This window comes from Musca domestica, unplaced genomic scaffold (genome assembly GCF_030504385.1).
Source record: "Musca domestica strain aabys unplaced genomic scaffold, Musca_domestica.polishedcontigs.V.1.1 13, whole genome shotgun sequence".
In the NCBI taxonomy this organism is placed as follows: domain Eukaryota; kingdom Metazoa; phylum Arthropoda; class Insecta; order Diptera; family Muscidae; genus Musca; species Musca domestica.
Window position 1 is genome coordinate 3545649 of NW_026712172.1, and position 22121 is coordinate 3567769.

Here is a 22121-nt window from a genome sequence, read left to right on the forward strand (position 1 = left end):
ATTTTCAAATTGTTTTCCGACTGACTAGTCGGATTCTCACTTAAAAAAGAATTTAGTACTCGCCCGACCAGGACTGCCGTCTAGACGATAGCAGCCATAGCCCGAACTCAAATGCCCGACCAACAGCAAGAAGCGCCAATAGACCCATACGTCCCAGTTCCACATCCCCTGAAAGGCGACAGAGAAGCAGATCTGATGTAAGACCCCGGCCAAGTCATGAGAGACCAAGTTATTGGCAATATTCGTGTGGGCTCTGCCAAGATGACCATGCCCTCAGTGCCTGTGAACGGTTGCCGAAATTGCCTGGCGAGAAGTCATTTGGCCCCCGACTGCCCGGGACCATACCCTTTTGCACGGGGCGTTTCAATTGGACGAGGTATCCCTCAACATAGCCGTCACCACTCCAGCCTTCGCATGGGATTTGGTTTTTGTACCAACAGCGATGGTACGCATAACGGCCGAGGGCATGGAGGGTTTTAGTATGCTGCGAGCCATTATTAGCCAATCTGCGACGATGTCTAAGATTTCGTATGCCGCGTTCCGTCGCCTGGGTCTGCAGTCGAAGGGGAGCGATTCACCACCTTCACCGTTTCGCCCCACCGCACAAACAGTACTTGGAGTCTGAAGGTAAATGCAGTAATTATCGAAGATCTCCCAAGACGCATTTACTCAGACCCAATACTAGAAGACCCCACGAGATGCTTTACAAATTACGCCCTTGCTGACCCTGATCCCCGAGGAAATAGTCCAATCGATGTGGAACTGGGAGCGGACACGTTCTCCGCCATAAGGAAAGATGGGTGTACAGCAGCAGGAATTGGCAATGTCCTGGCTTACAATACACAACTGGGCTACGTGTTTGCCGGACCCATCAAGAATATGCCGAGGAACTGAAGACCGAGGATCCTTATGGTATATTTCAAATGAATACTTACACTTGTCATTAGGAGCCCAGAAAATGTTCATAAAATTGCTATAATTTTGCCCAATACTGTTTATTGGTTATTGACCGGCGGCCGCACAATTTACATCAAAACAAAATTATGTAAATAATATAAACACCTACACATACACACATACATTGATGCAGCCACCGGTAAATTCCAATGCTGAATTCCAATAACTAAGCATCGTCATCAGCCAAAACTGGTTAGATGTGACGATGCAAATGGGACAATAATTAGTTCTTTTTCAATTACCGTCGCGAGCGCTAGTTTCCCCACACGAGTGACAAGTGTCTGTGCAAAAACAAAAGAAAAAAACTAACAACATTTATATTTTACAAAGAAACAGTGAACATTGAAATACAACAAAAAAACATCAAAATTACAAAAAACAAAGAATATTACAAAATTATCTACATTAAACAAAAACTTTCTACAACATACAATATACAACAAATGGGTGAAAATTTTACCAAAAAGATTAAGTGTTTCTTGTGTAACTTATTGCTAAAACTTACCTGCTAACTTAAAACTTACAATTAAGATAAAACTTAAAAACTATTGAATTACAAACTAAATAAAATTATCTAAATAAAGCAAAACTTATGAACTAGTGAAAACTATTTATAACTTAAAACTATTTTATATCTAAAATTGCACTACCCCAAAATCCAAATAAAAGAACTAAAAATTAAACAAAAAATATTTCTTATAATTTAATAAGGCTCAGGGCAAAAAAGTTGAGCCTAAAAACAGTTTTCGACCAACTTCTGAACAAGTAAAGGAAAAATGTGATTTAAGTAAGGTATTTTGTGAAATCGGGAAATAGTACTAGTTTATATATCTGCAGTAATGTATGTCTAATTAAAATAAATCGAAGTTTTTTCGAATTATGTTTTAGGTAGTAATGTCAAGAATTAGAATAAAGTACAATTTGCATAAATTGTGAAATCTTTCGATCCGTTATTTTGATGTAAGTTGACTATGTCGGAGACTACAACGTTTTTCTTTTTTTTCTCTACCAAAAGCTAAAAAGCTCTGTTCCATTACGTGCAAGCATGGCTCAATAACATCCAAGAAACTTGTTACTTTTTAATTTTTGTTAACAAAATTCTTATATTGGGAAAAATCCGCAAAACCAGAATGAAATTTCGGGGTTACTGCACAAGATTAAGTCTAAAATAATAGAAAATTTACGGAGAAAATGTGCATTTATTTTGCAACCAAATTTGAAAGAATTTCAAATTGTTGTTTTTTATTCAAAACGATACACACACATATACACAATATGTGTATATGTTTTGACGGAATAAAGGCACAAAAAGAAAAAAATTGAATTTGGGGGTACCTTCTGTAATTATGTCATGTGTGCGAGTATATATTACTTTTGTAATTTTTACTGGAAACGCACGTAAGGTACATAAACAACATGGCGTGACATGGCAAAATTGTTGAAATATTATAAAAGAATATCACAACCCCAATCGAATCCTGGCGTCTTATCATATAATTCGACATTACAGCGTTAACTAAAATTCGACGCACTTGGTCGATATTTTTACCACACAAGTAAAACACATGTATTTATATGAATGCTACCCAAAGTCGGGCGTACCAAATTTCAAAGTTAAACATTCTCAACATTTACAATTGAACAATTTCTTTTCTTTGTGTTGATTGAAACAAAAATTGAGAACACATGAAATTTGAAAATATAACAATTATTCATGCAATTGTTATAATTATATTAGTCCGCAGATTTTAACATATGGAACTGGCGTATTTGGGTAATACGACATGCAAAATTTTTTGCCTTTTTTTTGCTTGATTGAAAATGGAAACAAAAAGGTAAGTAAAAGTAATAAATACAATTATAGTATATCAACAACAAAAATATGTATATTTTTTATTTCCTCAATTCTAGCACGAAAAAATCGTCAACTACACAGCTGCGGGCACTAGTTGAATATATGGAAGAGAATCCAGAGTTCGTCAGAGGAGTGCCAATTTTTGGAAGCAGCACACACAAACAAACTTCAAAGGATGGCTGACGCTGCAGAGAGGATGGCAGATTGTGCCGAGACCCAAATTCTGGAATGAATGCTATCAATTTGTGTGCAAAATAAGTCGCAATAATAGTACATAAATAATAATTTAAACAAATTTTTGAATTATATACTTTTTTTAATAAAATATCCGTTTACTTTACAAATTTTACAACTTTGTTTTTTTTTTTATCCATTGGACGCAAATGTGATTCTCAAAAAACTGCAGACATTCAGCAATGATTCTGCTTACTGTAGACTTCGCTGTTGACGCAGTGTTGCTAAATATACCTTTTAAAAATTAATCGCGAATTTAAGGAAAAACAGCGCCAGAATGACTGATTTAAACGCGAAAAAGCAATAAAAAATGCATCCACACGTAAGCTGGCTCTGCCTGAACTGACAGTAGCCCTATACTTCATGTAGCTTCAAAATGTACCACGGAGGCATTTAAGAGATGCTTTGAATTTGTTTGAAGCACCTAAGAACCTGTAAGTATGATTGTATTTTACATTTTTGAAATAATAAAAAAAGTATTTTTCTAGGTTTGTGCCCAATTTTCGTGTGTCGAAAGAAGTTTTTCGGGCTCTGTTAGATATGCTAGAAGATAAATGTGTTCCCGGATAACACAATGGATGGATAAAAGAAATTTGTAAAATAACCGATTTTTTATTAAAAAAATATATAATTCAAATTTTTGATTTTTGCACGGTTTGATGTTCCGTGTGTTGACGTTGGTTGGTTGGGACATTGGTTTATTACGTTGGTGACCCCATCTCTACACACAATTTTTTCCAGTGGTCTTCAAGGGATTACCTGCTACTTCCAAAAATTGGCACTCCTCTGGCGAACTCAGGATTTTCTTCCAAAAAATATAGTGGAACGCAAAATTGCACTAAAACTCTTACGTTTTCGTTCGCTTTGATTTTCGTACAATTTTTCGAACTTGTTCTTTCGAGATCGTGGAACAGGCTGTTGATTCCATTTCTTGATATACAATTGGTATACACTTTTTTTATACAAAATTAGTCTGCAAATCAATGTTAACATATTTATTGCCTTATAATATAAAATTCGCAGTAATACCTAACAAAATGCCAACGACAATGATACAAAAACTTGTTTGCGCTTAAGGAACAGCGACACCACATTAGGCAATATAGGGTAAGTGTGCCTTAGTTCGGCATGTCCCAGTAGTCGGCATTTTTTATTTTTAAGCCCAAATAAATGAAAGTATTAAAACTAAATGTATTTAGTATAATTCAAGTTTGTTTTTTTAATCGACCTTTTCCAATGTAATTTCAATAAATAAATATTTCTTTGAGCTTTAGGTCTAAAGCTTAAAGAAATATTTATTTATTGAAATTAAATGTATTTAGTTTACTTCAAATATATTGTCAGCTATCTTTGTGTACAATTTCGCTAAGAAAAGATGATTTATTCTAATAAAAATTAAATTTTTGTCTGTGAAAGTCCTCAACAATCCATTTTCTTAAGAAAAGTACAATTAAGGCGTCGAATCAGTTTAACTAAACAAAAATATTATATTTAATGAATTAATTTGTTATTATTATTAATTATTCTCACAAAAAAATCGGTATGCCGACTTTTGGAACATGCCATACCGACAATTGGGAAGTGGTGCCGACTACTGGCAAAAAGGAATTGTTTTAATAAAACTACAAATTTATGAAATTTAATAAAAAGTTATTAAAACTTTATTTATTACTGCAAAAACTATACAAAATGTCGAATCTGAATAAATTAACTTTTTAATAATTGAAAAGTTCCACTCAGAATGGTGAGCGATTAAAAACGCGAAAATCCTAAAAGTGCCGACTACTGGTGCACTTACCCTAGTTGTATATTTCATTTTTACTAATATTGCAAAATGTAGAATACTTCATGTATATATGCAGTTAGGTTTCAATTTGAAGGGATGTTGTTTTTCCACTATTTTCTAGCAATTTCTTATAGTGATGAGAGATTTGGAACTACAACTAACAACTATACATTCAGGTAAACGATATGAAAGCATCAAAATTAAATATTTTAAGAAGTATTCTTCTACATTTTAAATTTCTTAATTTAAATTCCAAAAATGAACATTTTAGAAATTAAAATAATTTATTGAAATTAACAGCCTGTTCCACGATCTCGAAAGAACACTAAAATCCATCAGAAAGAAAAATTGTACAAAAATCAAAGCGAACGAAAACGTAAGCATTTCAGTGCAGTTTTGCGTTCCATTATCTTTTTTCTTTCGCACGAATGCGAACACGAATGTCAAAATCAGCCACTTGTGTGTTTGCTGTCGTATGACTACAATTCAGGAATATTTTTTTTTTTTCAAAATAAACATAGCTAAGATAAGTAAAGATAATAAATACAATTATAGTATACCGACAACAAATATATTTTTTTATTTCCTCAATTGCGGCACGAAAAAGAAATCAACTGCACAGCTGCGGGCACTAGTTGAATATATGGAGAAGAATCCTGAGTTCGCCAGATGAGTGCTAATTTTTGGAAGCAGCAGGCAATCCCTTGAAGACCGCTGGAAAAATTGTATGTAGGGATGGGGGTCTCTACACACAAACTGCAAAACAACAGACACTGTCAGCAGAAATACAGACACAACAGCAACACCAACATAATAAAACAAATGTCCCAAACAACGTCAAAACATGGAACATCAAATCGTGCAAAAATCACCCCCATTCAAATTCACATCACAACAAGATTGGCCAAGGATGTCTGACGCTGCGGAGAGAATGGCAGATTGTACCGAAACCCAAACAAAAATTCTAGAATGAATGTTATCACTCTGTGTGCCAAATAATTCACAATAATAGTTCCTAAATAATAAACTAAACAGATCTTTGAATTATATATTTTTATTTTAATAAAAAATCTGTTAATTTTACAAATCTTACAATTTTGTTTTTATCCATTGGCCGCAAATGTGGTTCTCAAAAACCTGCAGACATTCAGCAATGGCTCTGCTTACTGTAAACTTCGCTGTTTATGTCAGGGCTTCGTTGCCTAAATGCTACTGGTAGCTTTCTGTCGCCAGAAACAGCAAGAATGTACTAAGTTTCAAATCGGGGCGTATTTGGATTGTTCTGCAATCGGGAGCCCATTTATCTTCTAGCATATCTAAAAGAGCCCGAAAAACTTCCTTCGACACACGAAAATTGGTATAAACCTAGGAAAATACATTTTTTATTATTTCAAAAATGTAAAAATACAATCATACTTACTGGTTCTTAGAGTCTCTGAAATGACTGTTTTGTTTAAATTTTTGGTCATAAAGCTCTGATACTTGTATTACGTATAAAAACAAATTTGTATGTGGTTGTTGTTACGTTTGTTTTACAACAACACTTGCTACCTGTATTTTTTTGCCACGACTTCTCACATAGAAAAAAGGGTTTTGTTGAACAATGTGATAAGATCTGGAGTGGCGTAGGGATCCTACGGTTCGCATCAGGCAGATATGTACAGAAACGGCTGTAAGGCTATCATGCGTTATGAAAGAAGAAAAATTTATGGGGAAATGTTTGGTCATATGTGTAGTATGCAGATATGGAGGTCGTTGCCTTGATAGTTGTGATGTTCCACTTGTTGATGTGATTGCTTTAATAGCTATTTTTGTGGTGTTGCTAATTGATGTCTATCTGGGGATTTTGTGGTTATTGTGGTATATGGAGGATTTGTTGCGTGCTTTGCGGAATGTTAAGTCAAATGCTGTAGGTGTTGTTGGAATACCCATTAAGTTATCTAAATGTGTATTCCCTTACATTTACAGTCACTCTCTGCATTTTGTAAATTGTATTTTTATGACGTCAAACTTTCCGTTTGGTAGCAAGTTACTCTTGTAGTGCCAGTGCCGAAGAAGGGGAGTTATTATCAGAAGGCGAATATTAGACCAATAAGCATTCTGTCGAAGATAGTTGAGCGTCTTATTAAGGATGTTGAAGATAGTTGAGCATGTTATTAAGGATGCTATTTTTGAGTTTCTGGATGACCATAATTATTTGAGTAGTTCTCAGTTTGGGTTTCGGTGTGGTTCTAGCACCACGGTTCATCTTTTGCCTCACTGATCTCATTCATGATGTGTTCAATAGTTCTGATGTTGGCTTGCTTGTTGGTCTTGACTTGTCCAAGGCCTTTGTGGATCATACGCTCTGCTATCTGAGTTAGAAGACAAATTTGGTTTTTCTCTTTCTTCATGTAGTTTGATATTGTCGTATTTGAGTGGAAGATCTCAGTTTGTTGTACACATGGCTCAATAAGGAATTTTTCTCAACTTGAAAGACATTAGAAAAAGGCTACTCTGTTCTATGACAACAATTGGTGTTGTTCATTATTCATTTTTTAACATTTATTTATTTATTTTGCAATCGAATTTTAAATAATTTGAAATTATTGTATTTTATATTCAAAACAATACGCACACCAAAAGAAAAAAATTGTGTTTAGGGGTATCTTTGTTCCACCTTCTATAATTGTACCATGGTTGTACACAGGTGTGTTCAGTCTGATGTTTGTGGTGTTCGTCGTGGTGTCCCACAATGGTCTGTGCTTGACCCTCTGCTTTTTATTCTGATTCTAGGTGTGAGGTCTTCATGTATTCGGATGACATTCATGTCTTGTTTAGAAGTGCAGATCTCTTTGAGTTGGAAAATGTGGCAAACACTACGTTGGGATTGCTTTCCATGTTTATCTCCTCTAATGGTTTGTCTGTCAATTGGAATAAAACTGAAGATGTTCTGCTTAATAGTCCTCGTTATGTTCCTATACCTTGTATCTGTGTTGGCTCGTTTGTGATTAATGTTGTGGATGAGATGAGATGGTTACGTGTAGTCATTGACACCAAACTTAATTTTTCAGTGCATGTTGATTTTTTGCTGCCTCGTGTGCGTTTTCAGCTTAGAAGGCTTTATAGTTTTCGAGCTCAAATGCCTCTTGGTGTTAGGATCATTATTAATGTCTCATGTCAACTATTCTATAGAGGTAATTTCTGGAGCCAATATATAATAAGTTTGTGTTTTGTAGGTCATGTGAGAGTTGCGAGTTGCCCTATTGATATATACAGGAAGAAGTGTTTTGAATATTTGTCTTTTCATTGAGTTTCTGATTGCGGTTTTTTATTTCTTTTAGTTATTGGTTAGGGAGCCATTTTTATAGTTGTTTGTTTTCAAGCTTGAGGTCAAACTTTTTGGTTTTTTAATTATTTATTTTTCTTTTTCCAATATTTCGAAGCTCTTTGAGTTTCATCTTCAGGGTGATCTACAAATTAAATAACAAAACATACAACATATTAACATTATCACAGCACAGGACATAAACATGTAAAAAAACGCTTACTTGCAAATAATTAAAATAATAAACTTAAAACTAGCGTAGTGTGACTACTACCGTCAAGTGTTACTATTGCACTGATAATTATTTGCATATTGCACGATCTCTTTTTGTTAAATGCCTGTAGCAGTAAGCTGTATTGTCCGTGTCTGCTTTGCTGTTTATTCTCTTTGTTGTTGATAAACTATTGATGTGAAGCATCTCTATCGTTAGTCTCTTGTTGTAGTGATGTTCCGTTTGTAACACTCTCACTAAACTAAAAACTAGGATGTCAGCACACAAATCAGACATCAAATTAAGAAACAATAATTCGATACAAAAAACAGCGTTAGCCGAACACTGTAAACAGTACAACCATACACCCAAGATCGATGACGTGAGAGTGTTACAAACGGAACATCACTACAACAAGAGACTAACGATAGAGATGCTTCACATCAATAGTTTATCAACAACAAAGAGAATAAACAGCAAAGCAGACACGGACAATACAGCTTACTGCTACAGGCATTTAACAAAAAGAGATCGTGCAATATGCAAATAATTATCAGTGCAATAGTAACACTTGACGGTAGTAGTCACACTACGCTAGTTTTAAGTTTATTATTTTAATTATTTGCAAGTAAGCGTTTTTTTACATGTTTATGTCCTGTGCTGTGATAATGTTAATATGTTGTATGTTTTGTTATTTAATTTGTAGATCACCCTGAAGATGAAACTCAAAGAGCTTCGAAATATTGGAAAAAGAAAAATAAATAATTAAAAAACCAAAAAGTTTGACCTCAAGCTCAAATAATTGTTTTTATTAACTATCGAAAAAGGTCGAAAAACCAGAGAAAATGTTGTTTGTTTTCCATAGAGTAATTTATTGCTTTTTCTCTTTTGTAACGATTTTTTTCCTTCGCTTGTAGTTGCTACATTCGCTCGGTTGAAAACGAGTCATGATTAGAGCCTAAATGTACTGATGCCTCTTGCTTTTTCCCTTTCTGCTTTGCTTAACTGTTGTTCAGCTTGGTGGATAAGTTGTGTCTGAGGGTCTAATTATTGTTATTTTTTATATAAATATATAGTTAAAGCGATTTAATTTTTGTTATGTATTTAGTTTTTTTTTAGATTAATCTAGTTATAGGCTGATTTATACGTTTATATGGAATTGTATGAAATAAATGAAATGAAAGTAAGTGAACGGAAAAGTAGAAAAAAAATAAAAAGGCAAATCTTTAAATTTAACATTTCAACCAACCACAAGCTGGAAACCATACTACTATTTTTACTCGGCCAAAATCCCTTGTAAAAATAAGTAAAAAATAACTCCACATTTGTGAATGCTTTATTTATTTTGGCTGTATGTTTACTTGTTACTGGTTTCAAGTAAGTGTACTGGTTTCAGTTAAACCATTTCAAAACTATTACAATGCAGTAATGTACTACAGGTTTTAAAATATAACTATCGTTTAATTTAATTTATTATTTTGGTTGTATGTTTTACTTGTTACTGGTTTCAAGTAAGTGTACTGGTTTCAGTTAAACCATTTCAAAACTATTACAATGCAGTAATGTACTACAGGTTTTAAAATACAACTATCGTTTGATTTAATTTATTATCGTTGCTAACTTAACACTTAACTTAATTTCGTGAATTACGAAAAATATAAGCAATTAAAAATTTCTGCGATCAATTATGTTTGTTAAGTCCGTCGTTAACTAGTTAGAGAATTACACTAATTTTATTTCATATATCTGAGGCCGCTCCTGCACACTTTTCTGTTACGTTTGTGAACACGTTTCCAATAACAACAGTTTATAAAAAGTGCTGCCTAGTTTTACAGTAATGTATATAATAGCTGCGCTATGTGAGTTATCAACTGTCAAATTTCGACGGAAGCATCCACGAGAAATTCTTTTTGGCGTGAGAGGCGGACAAAATGGTTGGTTTATTTGTTATATTTAGAATTGAGGAAATTCCGTGCAATCACAAGATGTGAAATGTACTTTTGTATTATACAGATACATGAAAGGCGTATCCTATAGTTTTACAGAAATATTTAAACACAAATATTAAAATAACTATGTTAATTGCAGGTCAAAGTAAAGTGCTCAGATTTGAGAACAAAAGACAAAAAAGAGCTTACTAAGCAGTTGGAAGAGCTCAAAAATGAACTCCTCGTCCTGCGTGTGGCCAAAGTCACTGGTGGAGCCGCATCCAAGCTTTCCAAGATGTAAGTAGGTTATGCTTTTTGTAGACTTAAAAAAATATATTGGTTTGTTTTTATTTTTAGCCGTGTGGTCCGCAAAGCTATCGCCCGTGTTTATATTGTTATGCACCAGAAGCAAAAGGAGAACTTGCGTAAAGTGTACAAGAACAAGAAGTACAAGCCTTTGGATTTGAGGAAAAAGAGGACTCGCGCCATTCGTAAGGCTTTGTCTCCCAGAGACGCCAACAGAAAGACCCTGAAGGAAATCCGTAAGAGGTCGATCTATCCTCAAAGAAAGTATGCCGTTAAAGCATAAACGTTGAAAAGTTATCCAAAAATAAACAGATAATTTTGTATTAAACCCCTTTTTGAGTTCATTTTGGTTTAATGAAGGGTAACGACACGTTCGAAAGTGACGTCGGAGGCTACAAGCTAACATTTTACAGGACAATTTTTTATAGTAAAAAGAAAATAAACCAATATCTACTCCGGAAATTTCTGCTTCCCTTACGTTTTGTAAACTAAGCAATATATTCACATCTATGTGCCAAAAAAGCAAATGACAAATCGTAAACTATTATATATGAAGATCAGCAAAAACCGAAAAAATGTGTATATTAGGAAAGAGCACACAAAAAGAAACCGTTGCCAAAATATATTGCAATTTTTGGGACAAAGAATAAATTTAAAATTTCAGAATAGTCATAACAATATTTACGTCAACTGGGAGGTCAATATTTTCAGAAAGCGTTGTTGCTAGTGTAGCAATCGGTTGAACAAGGACTTAAGTTGAGTTTAGGGGATTGACCTGAAATTTTTAGCACGCGTAGATCTTTTTAACCTGATAACGGCAAAGTAATTTTTTGTAAGGATGGGTATAATTTGAAAGCTTATGGAAATACATATCTAACAAGTGGTTATATGATGGTTATATCCGGTTCCCATTAAAAGTCGAAAATGGGCCCATTATTGGGGATTCAAAACTGCATATTACATTGTAGTATACACTCTGGCCTTTCCAACATGGTGTTGATATCCCTTGTAGTTCCGAAGATATTGTTGCAAATCATGAAATTGAGATTTTTCCAGTAATATGTATCTAACCTTTATAGCTTTGTAGTTCCGAAGATATTGACTTTGTTGAATTCCGGTTACTTACAAATGTTATAATGTTTAGAAAAACTGGATCGCGTAGCCGGTGTTGCACATACCGCAGAGGAGGAAATCTCAAGCTACTTACAAAAATTACAATATTCCGAAGAACTATGGATCGCGTAGCCGTTGTTGGACATACCCGAAGGTACAAAATATCAATAGCCGGCCAAAGGCCGTCTACCTATTAAAGCTTAAATACATATTAGTGGAGACAATCTCAATTTCATGTTTGCATCACAAACATTTTTGAACTATAAGAGATATGATATAATTTTGGAAAGGAACGAATATATGCTATAACGTAGCATGTAAATCTTACCCCACAATGGGTCCAGTTTTCAGGGGTTTTTCAATAAGTACTAGTATAAGAATACCAGTTTTTATGCATAACTCCAGATCCGGTTCCAAAAACCTATCATATGACAACTTGTTGGATAGGTAATTCCAAAAGCTTTTAAATGATACTCAAATGATGATAAATAACGGTTTTGTAGAACCGGATGTTGTATTCGAACTTTCGGGTTAAGTAACCGAGTAGGTGGGTGCTTTCCCAACTAAAAATTTACTTTTCCTTAATCAGGTTAAAAATTGCCCTAAGTCCCTAAGCTCAATTTGCTCCGATAAAAATACTCAGATGCACATTTCAAGATCTGTTTTTTTTTTTTTGTTAGCATGAATTTCCTATAAAAATATAGTTTAGTGTTATCAGCATATAATATTACCTATGCGCTGCAGCTAGCTTAGCCTACTTTTGAAGCCAGGAACAGTCTTAATAATCTCTCCCATATGGATATATGTAAGAAGATTAGTAATATCGGCCCACTCCGTCCCTACAAATACTAAAAATAATGCATCTCAAAAAACCTTATGGAGTATCCGAGATATTTTTAACAGGCCCAGACTAGGGTAAAATATGGATAATATCGGCCCACTCCTTGAAGTGGTTCCATTCATTTTATGGAAATGGTTCTACGTAATGCTATATGATATTTAGTTCGTTGTCGTACGGACGCGATTTGTCCACTATAATACGAGTAAATGGGCAAATAAAGAGTGAGTTGGATTAATAAAATGTGTGTTACATTCGACAATGTGTATAGGAAAATAAAGGGAATAAAATTCCATGTTGTTTATAGGAGTGGTACTTTTTAATCGATGTCATTATAAATAAATTATTCTGTAATTCAAAAATATTCAACTTCCCCACTATGGTAAAAATGTCTTCTAAGTCCGTACTACCACAACAAGCCAGGTCCAGTCAAAGTCATCTATATTGAATACCGACAAAATATCAAGTATATCACAAAGATCGGAATTTCGGATGTACAAAATGTAGAAATTTGAAAGCTTATGGAAAACCTATCCAAGAAGTGGTTATATGATGGGTTGGCTTTAATCGGAAATACAAGAAAATTGCTATTTTTATACAAGAACTTTTTGAAAAGCTCATAAATGTGGAAAATAAACCCTTATGGGTTATTAACTACTACATTGTAGCCAATGCTGGCCTTTTCAAAATGGTGTCATGTGTATCGATATGTCTTGTAGTTCCGAAGATATTAGTGTTGCATATCACGAAATTGAGATTTTCTCCGCTAATATGTATTTAACCTTTATAACTATGTAGATAAGAAGATATTGACTTTAACCTTCATATACGCCCGTCAAAAAATGTAACACGTATACTCAGCCCCGGTTAAAAAAAAAAAAAACTATTACCCCCAACCCCATGTATTATTAGGAACGTAAGTTTTGAGTAATATAAAAACAGTTTTACGGAAAAAAGTTATTTATGACTTATAGTTTTTCATTTCGCCCTTTGTCCATATGGAAAAACTTAAAACACAATTATTCGGTTCCACAGACCGTGCGCGAGTATGGGAAGGTTAAAGTCGATCTCCGGCTACTACTTACGAAAATGACAATGTTTAAATAACCTATGGATCGCGTAGCCGGTGTTGTATATACCCCAAAGGAGAAAATCCATACATACACTGGTGGCCAAAACTAAAGCAACTGAAATTACAAGGAGATTGAATGCCCTGTAACTTTTTCAAAAATTAAGAAAATGAGAAAGTTTTTCTTGTTTTAAATTAGGTACTTTATTCACTTTTTAAAAACCTAAAACATAAAACCAAAATTTATTTTTATATAAAAAATAATGTTTGGTAAAGTCAATTAACCCGATTTTGGCTTGGACAAAACAAAAGCAACTCTGTTGTACATTCATATAACCGCTGCAATTTCAGTTGTTTTTACTGTGATATTTATCGCTTTTTGCTTACTTCGACAATTTCGCTTGTCATAAATCCTTTTTGAGAAGTTTTTTACAACAGTATGTGTTTTTCTTTTCGTTTTTTAAGTACTGCCCAAAAAAATTTTAAAAATGGCTAGAAGCAAATACAGTTCCTGAATAAAACAGCAAATTATCAGTGACTATCAAAACAATATATCACAGAAAATGATTTCCGAGAAATATTTCATAAATATTTATGTGATTTCATAATTATTTCTGTATACTAAGTCGGTTTTTTGAAACTGGATCAGTAGTAACAGTCTATAACGGATGAAGGCCGTGAAAAACTTCAGCCCGTACTGATCCACAAATTGTGAGAGAAATAAAAAAACAACTATTTAAGAGTTCAACTGGATTGGTGAGAGAGCAATCATTGGATATAAGCTCGAGATTAGTGCGTAGACTAGTAGTGGTAGCTGGTCTGCATGCCCGTAAGACATCAAAAAACCATTTATATCTGAAAAAATCAAAAAGGCTTTCAGGAAACGATAATATTAAGTGGAATCAAGCTCAATGGAAAAAACATTATTTCTGGGATGAGTCTACGTTTAATATTAAAGGCTCAGACGTGAAAAATTTTACGGTGAGAAGACCAAAAAATGAAGGACTCATGCCGCAGTGTTGCAAAGGTACAGTGAAGCATGAGGGAGGGTCAAAAATGGCGTGGCGCTGATTTTCTTTCTATGGACTTGGGCCTATCCATAAAATAAAGGAAGTTGTGGATCGGTTTGTTTACAAAGATGTGTTGGACATCACGTTGTTCCCTTACGCTGAGTAAAATAATAATATTTTACTCATAATAATAATATTTTACTCAGCGTAAGGGGAACAACGTTATGTCCAACACATCTTTGTAAACAAACCGATCCACAACTTCCTTTATTTTATGGATAGGCTGATTTGGGTGTTTCAGCATGACAATGATCCCAAACTTGTATCAAAACTTGTCAAATATTGGTTGCTGTTTTGTTATGGCCGGCACAATCACCTGACCTAAACTCCTTAGAAAACCTTTGGAGTATTGTAGATAGGAAGCTCAAGAGAGATTCGGAAATAAATAAGCACAACATTTTCTAAAGAATTCGGGCTGCCTGGGAAAGCACACCCAAGGATCAAATTGAGCGTGTTATAGATTCAATGCCTCGTATGTGTGCAGCTGCTATCAAAAATAATGGTTATGCTATCGACTACGAGCCAAAATTTAATTATTTTAAAATAAAAAATCAAAAGTTGCTTTAGTTTTGACCAAGCAAAAATTGGGTCAGTTTTCCACATATTATTTTTCGTTCAAAATTATTTTTGTATTTTTATTTTTAGTTTCTTAAAAGTGAATTAAACCCCTCATTTAAAACTGGAAACATAATTACGTTTTGTTTATTTTTGTAAAAGTTACAGGACATTTATTGTCTTTGCGGTTTAAGTTGCTTTAGTTTTGGCCACCAATGTATATACCGGATAAAACCAGGTTACTTTATCTTAATCAGGTTAAAAACACCCACCTGCGGTAAAAACAGCATAGCCCCTAAACTCAACTTGCTCTTTTTCATACGTAATTTTTGTATATTTTTGCAGCCTTACAAGAATACAAATACCTCAGCTGATATTTTTTTACGTATACATACACAACCAAAAAAGAATGCACCTAACCTAACCTAATTACATTTCCCAATATTCATAATTTGCAAATGGCAAATTATAATTATGTATCATGCTGGCATTTTGGGCAAAATAAAAAGGTAAACAACAGACTCGCAGAACTTTGGGCTTTGATATGGATCCTATCGTCAATATCTTAGTATGGCACATAACATATTGTATATATGTAGATGTTTTAAGCCACTTTTACACATAAAACACTTGAAAAGTTAGAAAATCTTTGCTTGCCTTAATAACAAGTCAAAGTAAACAATTCGATTCCACAAATTGAAATTAGAATATTTAAGTGGTTTTTATTTGGCAGAATGTCCCTAAGAAATCATACCATTAAAATTTATCAGTGAATCCGATGAATGTTGAAAAACAGCTATGAGCAGCCTAGAACGCAGAAGTGTAAATAAAACACGCGTATTCCTACTCTATTCTAATTTGCTGTTGATTGAGAAGGGGGAGAGTGTCTTACCACTACTAATGCATATATTCTGAGCATCATTGTTGGAAAATATGAACAATAAAATACCTTCTTAAGTGTTCCATGGCGTAATATCAAGGTGTTCCTGAAGATTTTAAAAACCAGGTGATATTTCATCTGGTTTTTATAGTTGACAGGAACACTTTGTAAATGCTCCATGAACCATGTACTGTCTCTTTGAACTCTTTTCTTTTAAATCTTGACGAAATTTGTGATTTCTTGGTCCATCCTTGCTTGTTTTGAAAACAAAACAATGACATTAATCATAAAAATTTTGATACCATAAAAAATACCATGGAAGAAGAATGCAGGTAGTCGCATCGATACAGCTGCTAGGACAATGAACTTACAAATTTTGAAATATTCAAATTTGTAAATATTGTTAATAAATGCATATTAAAACAACCTCTGATTGACGTCGTATAGGAAAACATATATGCAAATCTACTAATTTTTGAAGAGTCATTAAAAAATGTTGATATATCAATGTTCCAAAGCGTTGATGTATCTACCTGTATACCTCTACCATGATAAGACGATATCATAAGACGGTATCTCGACATATAAATACTAAAAGTGTAATTTATATTTCATGATGGTCAAATTAAATCATCGTTTTCTCTTTTATTCACATTTATTGTTAAATGACATTAAATTATTAGTTATTACAAAGAATACGTTGGAGTTAATGAGCTCTTAATAAATAATGTTATTTTGCTAACAAAATTAATTATTAGCCATATTAGTCGAAAAATAACAAAAACCTTTTATATAAGTAATTAGTGATGTGTTATAGATTTGTATTTAAGTCCATTGAAGAGCTGAAAAAAACATGTAGATGGAAACAATGCATAATACATTCTATGCATAGTTTCTGAAAGTTGTAAATAGACTGTATAAAACACGCAAAGTTGATTTCAGATCCATATTCACGACATCTACAACAAGAAAAAAATATTATTTCTACAACTACAACATAGTCTAAAAAATGTCAATAAATATAAAAATAAGGCATCGATACAGTTGTTTTACTGATAATAGCCACAGCAAACATACCTTCCGGTCGAGCTTTTGGTTTTGGTAAGCCGGCGTCTTGCATAAGATCAAAGGAAAATGCAACATTTGCAACCATTTGGTCAGTGTCTTGCGGTGTAAGATGAAACTCATGCAATGGCACAAAAAATCCTCCCAGCAAACCCATTAAGAGACACAAGTAAACGCCGTCCCGAAAGTCGCTATTGAGGTCTGTAATTTCAAAATTTAATTTGGACAAGTGCTTATTTACGAATGTAATGAGAGATTTTTTAACAACGGTTAATTTATCCGGAGCACTATCAAACAAGGTATCAAACGCATCTTTTTCACATCGCATACCAACATCGTCGTATTCAGATGTAATTTGTTCTTGAAATTTCCTGTAACGAAAAAAGTTTAAGCATAAGTCTTAATATTGGGTATAGGACTACTTACTGGGCATTTAAAACACCCCCATTCTTTTGTGCAATTACTACTGTTACGAAAACATTTTCAGGAAGTCGCACCGGTGCTCGAAAATGTCTTACTAAAGCCACGAGCAAATGTAAAATCGCAACTATATTTTTGGAGTGAACACTTTCAACAGACCACTTCGGTAGCTTCTGGTGAAAACCCAAAGTCTAAAATAAAATTAGATATTATGATACTTAAATTTGCTGTTGAAAAAGCAATGAAACTTAAAAGCAAAAGCTTTTACTACTACGATAACAAGATTTTCGCAGAATAGCGTGTAGTCATAGTCATCAATCCCGACGCGAATATTTCACTACCTCATGTTCTCTAACTGCGGAAACGCCACATCACAGAAGAAAGTCAGTTACAAAACTGAGACTGAAAGCTGTTGATGTGTTGCAAAGATTTCAACATCACATGCTGTCGACTAAGCTACGGCAGGAATATCACATATGACAAGACGAAAAGAAAGTTCTACTATGTAAAAATTATGAGAGATCATGTAAGATTTCACAACCAAATCATATTTCTTTGTTTTTTATTTACTCAGTGTCACGAAAAAATGTACTCCATGCCTCAGAATGTTAAAATGTTCGCAGAGCTATATGTTTTGTTCCTTTACGTGCAAGATAATAAAACTCTTACCCGTTTTTGCTATTTTTGGAAAAGTAGTTAAACATGCTGTCATGTTTGGGATAATTTTTTTTTGTAAAATAAACAATAAGTGAAGTAGTTAAAAAGTTTACTAATTTTACTGGAATATTTTACAAGTAAACAATAGTAGCATGATTGCCAGTTTCTGATTGGCTGATATGTTGATTTCGAAGGTTTGTCGTGTAATTTTTTTTTCGTTCCTCTACTATCTAAGTAGTTTTACAATTTTTAAATTAAAAGGGACAAAGCTATAATTCGCATTTTTGTTTTTGATGACTATGACCTCTTGCGTGATATTCTTGTCGGCACTGCATCATTGTTAAAATCGAAGACTGTGAAAAAACTAGCAGGAAAATTAAAAGACTTCTTCAAATATTTGTAATTAAAATAATAGGTAGATACATAAAAATGTAAAATGTACACTACGTACGTGGTTTACAGCATTCAATACAATATTTAATTTTTGACGTTGTCCCTCTTCTGACTGTGTAACTTCAAGAACATCAAGTTTTTTTCCTGTTAACTTCTCCCAAAGCTTATGCAATACCTATAGAAATTATAAAATTTTAATCAAAATGTTATTTATACATTTTTATTGAAATTACCTGACCATCATACATGTCTTCATCAATACTCTGTACTATAATACGCTGCTCGGCTAATTCATCGTTTATCCAGTCAATTAAAATCTGTTGAAGTTTTTTAACTTCTGGATCATTAATTGACTGGGGGTCTATTACGGTTCGTTGTTCATGTTCACCTTTCATATAATACAATGATGAAATGAACGATTAAAAATAATATTAAAATCGACACTTACGGAGTGCATAATCTTCTGGGGGTATATCTATCTGACTTGGAGCTCCAGGAGAGTCAATTGCATGCTTTCCTTCCTCTTGGACTTTTTGAACTGAAAATAAATGAATATAAATTGAAATTAGGCCTAATATCAAAATATCTGAACACTCAAATAATAGCATGGCTAATCAAGGTATTTCAAGGAATATTAATCCGAAAATTTCAAACTCTGTGTTACTTTGCGATACCAGCTTTAAAAACGTGGATACGCTTTTCGTTTATTTTTAGACCTACTTTCATATTCTGCTAGGTTTTCCCTGTAATTATTGAAAGAAATGAATTTTGTCGCACAGTGTATTTTAAAAATAGCATAGAAAAACCTCTCATACAAATGTAACATATGTTGATGCGCAAGCGTGAAGCATTGTAAACTGTTGCATTTCAACTCAATCTATCTACACACTTCGATAAAATGAACTGTTTAAGCACGATTCACCTAGGGATTTTCTTTTAATGGCACATCGTGGCCGCCAAATTAAATTTCACAAAACATATATCAATTAAAAGGAATTTATTTACTGTTTTGGGAAAGCGGATGCGCATCATGACATTTCCACGATTACGCGATCGATACGTATTTCAAGTGTTGAAATACTTACAAGGCTTCGCAATTTAATATCATGCAAATATACGCCAGTAGGAACACTTATTGGCAAAAATTGATTGAAACAGAATATCTATATTATTGTACAAAATTTTAATAAAACGAGGAACTCGAGTATATTTTATTTCATTATTGGACCATAATGAAAATAAATTTTTCAACGTCGTGCTGCGTTGTCTCAACAGTCAAACCTTTCATGTAGGCTGTGCTAATGAAGGTAGAAGTTAATAGAGACCTGATCTCGAAATCAATTACGTGGTTGAAAAGAGGGGCGTGCCGAGGCGGCACAAGTCCTTATGGACATACACATAAGCCTGAACTAATGAATATATTTAATTTTATATTAGATATATCGAACCCCCTAATGTTATAAAGGTCTATCGCCCTAATGTGTCCTACATCTGGAACCGGTTCAGCTTGAACGAAAAAATTATGTATTAGAAACTTCATCTTTGAAGTGTATTCTTTCTTTTTTTCTTTGGTCATTATGCTGTACTAAAGGTGATAATTGGAAAATAACATAGAATAACGTGATTACTGAACACATCTTCCATCCTTTTCTTGTTTTTTTACATTAATATGGCCATATCTTTCACTAAAAATATTTTTTAGAAAATCCCTCGGTGAATGGTACTACACAGTTCATTTGTCATTTCATGTGTTCTTAGATTACGTGAAATACAACAGAGAAAGAGACGAGCAGAAACACATCTTATTCTAAAGTAGCCTCACTGAGAATAGGTATGTACGATTTCATTTGTAATAAAAAATTCTCGTGTGAACATTTGTATAGCGAAAAATAAGTTATTTAATGGCATAATAAAATATTAAATGCCTATTATCTGAAAAATAATTAAAATAAGTGCGTTATACTTTTAAATGGTTGAAAAATAAAACCAAAATTGCAATTTGTGTAGTGAAAAATAAGTTATTAAATGGAATAATAAAATATTAAATGGATATTATCTGAAAAATATTTAAAATATGTACTGTATTACCTAAAATTTTAAAAAATTTTGCATCTATTTTCCAATCAGCTGATGTTACTTCACTGAGTAAACATTTCCAGTTAAATTTTGTACAGCGGTTTTCATCTGTCATTGAACCGAAGCTTACCGCATCCGATAACCAATGGAAATATCCCCAGAGATCAGGTGAGTAGAATCATGCATTTGATAATACAGATGAGGTGATCATCGGGGTTGGTGATCTGGAGGGAAATGCCTCTACCAGCAATCCCACAGACTAAAAGAGTATCAAACCAAAGTACGCCAAGCTAAGGAGAGACTATAAGAGTTCGATGAAAATCTGAAAGAAATTTATTGGCTGAAACGGTTTGCAGATTTTACATCCAGAGGCAAAGAAACTGACGCATAGAGGGGTAGAGGATTAATTGAAATAATGTAAAAAACTTATTAGACGCCCTATAGGGTCTATATAAAGTGCTCTAACCTTCACAAAAATTTTCAGGGAGATTCTCAAACTTGGAAGTGCCGTTATATATGGTCAGTACATTATAGTAGATGTATCTTATCAAAATTTAGCAGAAAGAGATTTTGTCAGATCGGAACCCAAAATGTCAAGTTTCTCATGATTGGCTTTAAAATTATGGCCGAAACCTTCAAAATACCGAAAATCACGATGTAACGCTATATGGAGGCCTTACCGAAACGTGGTATGTTTTAATACCAAATATACTAGGGATAATATAAATGTCTGAGCAAAATTTCAGAGCGATAGTATGTTTCCTTGCATTTATCTCCGTTTTTGGGGATCTCACCCCACTGTGCGACGATAGGTCAAGTTTCTTTGTCAACCTCTGCATCTCCATATCCGCCTCCAGCAAGAAGATCAATACCAGGTCCTCCTTTTCAACAAAGTAGCTGGCCTTTAACAAGTACAACGGTCAAGAAGGCTAGGCGTCATACATTTGCTATATTGAATCCTACCAAAGATCCTAAATACATTGCAAGTATTTTTCGAACGGGATAAACTATTGATTACATGATCCACAATTTCACCAATGTACAGGCAACGTTGTGAGCCTGGTTGACAGAATCGTAAGCATCCAGGTTCTTGCCATTCGCCTACTTTAACAAGCACCTGAATCTGATGGTGTATTCCCGCCATGCTTCAACATGCGTTATCGGTAACAGTACCGATCCTTGGTGAGATATTCAAGACTTGTTTACGTTTGTCGCATATTTCGGTTCTATGGATATAATGGGGCGCCACTCTAAAACGAGGAAAATTTTGGCTAAACTCATCATCTTTACCTTATTGTAAAAAAAAAATAGAGAGAAAATGTGGTTTAAATTGTCAAAATACCGAATATCCAAAGGTACCGTCATATAGGGGCTAAAGGAAAACCTCAACATACACAGACA

General features: G+C 33.8%; 2 protein-coding genes across 4 annotated transcripts in view; one reads left to right on the forward strand and one right to left on the reverse strand.

Annotated features, from left to right (window-relative positions):
* The first annotated feature begins 10164 nt into the window (after positions 1–10164).
* On the forward strand, positions 10165–10912 carry LOC101896534 (large ribosomal subunit protein uL29). The gene is made up of 3 exons (XM_005185446.3): positions 10165–10284; positions 10439–10575; positions 10636–10912. Exons 1-3 carry the CDS (start codon positions 10282–10284, stop codon positions 10865–10867), a joined length of 372 nt encoding a protein of 123 aa, XP_005185503.1. The 5' UTR covers positions 10165–10281; the 3' UTR covers positions 10868–10912.
* A 5800-nt stretch (positions 10913–16712) lies between these two features.
* The window catches only part of LOC101896714 (beta-parvin), a 39229-nt gene continuing 33820 nt past the window's right edge, over positions 16713–22121 (reverse strand). For all 3 annotated transcript variants that reach the window (XM_059118511.1, XM_005185447.4, XM_059118512.1), the window contains 6 exons: positions 19093–19182; positions 18878–19032; positions 18703–18819; positions 17601–17785; positions 17187–17545; positions 16713–17068 (listed from right to left, as the gene is read on the reverse strand). In XM_059118511.1, coding sequence (XP_058974494.1) covers positions 16992–17068; positions 17187–17545; positions 17601–17785; positions 18703–18819; positions 18878–19032; positions 19093–19182 — 983 coding nt within the window. In that variant the 3' untranslated portion in view covers positions 16713–16991. The remainder of the gene's footprint in view (positions 17069–17186; positions 17546–17600; positions 17786–18702; positions 18820–18877; positions 19033–19092; positions 19183–22121) is intronic.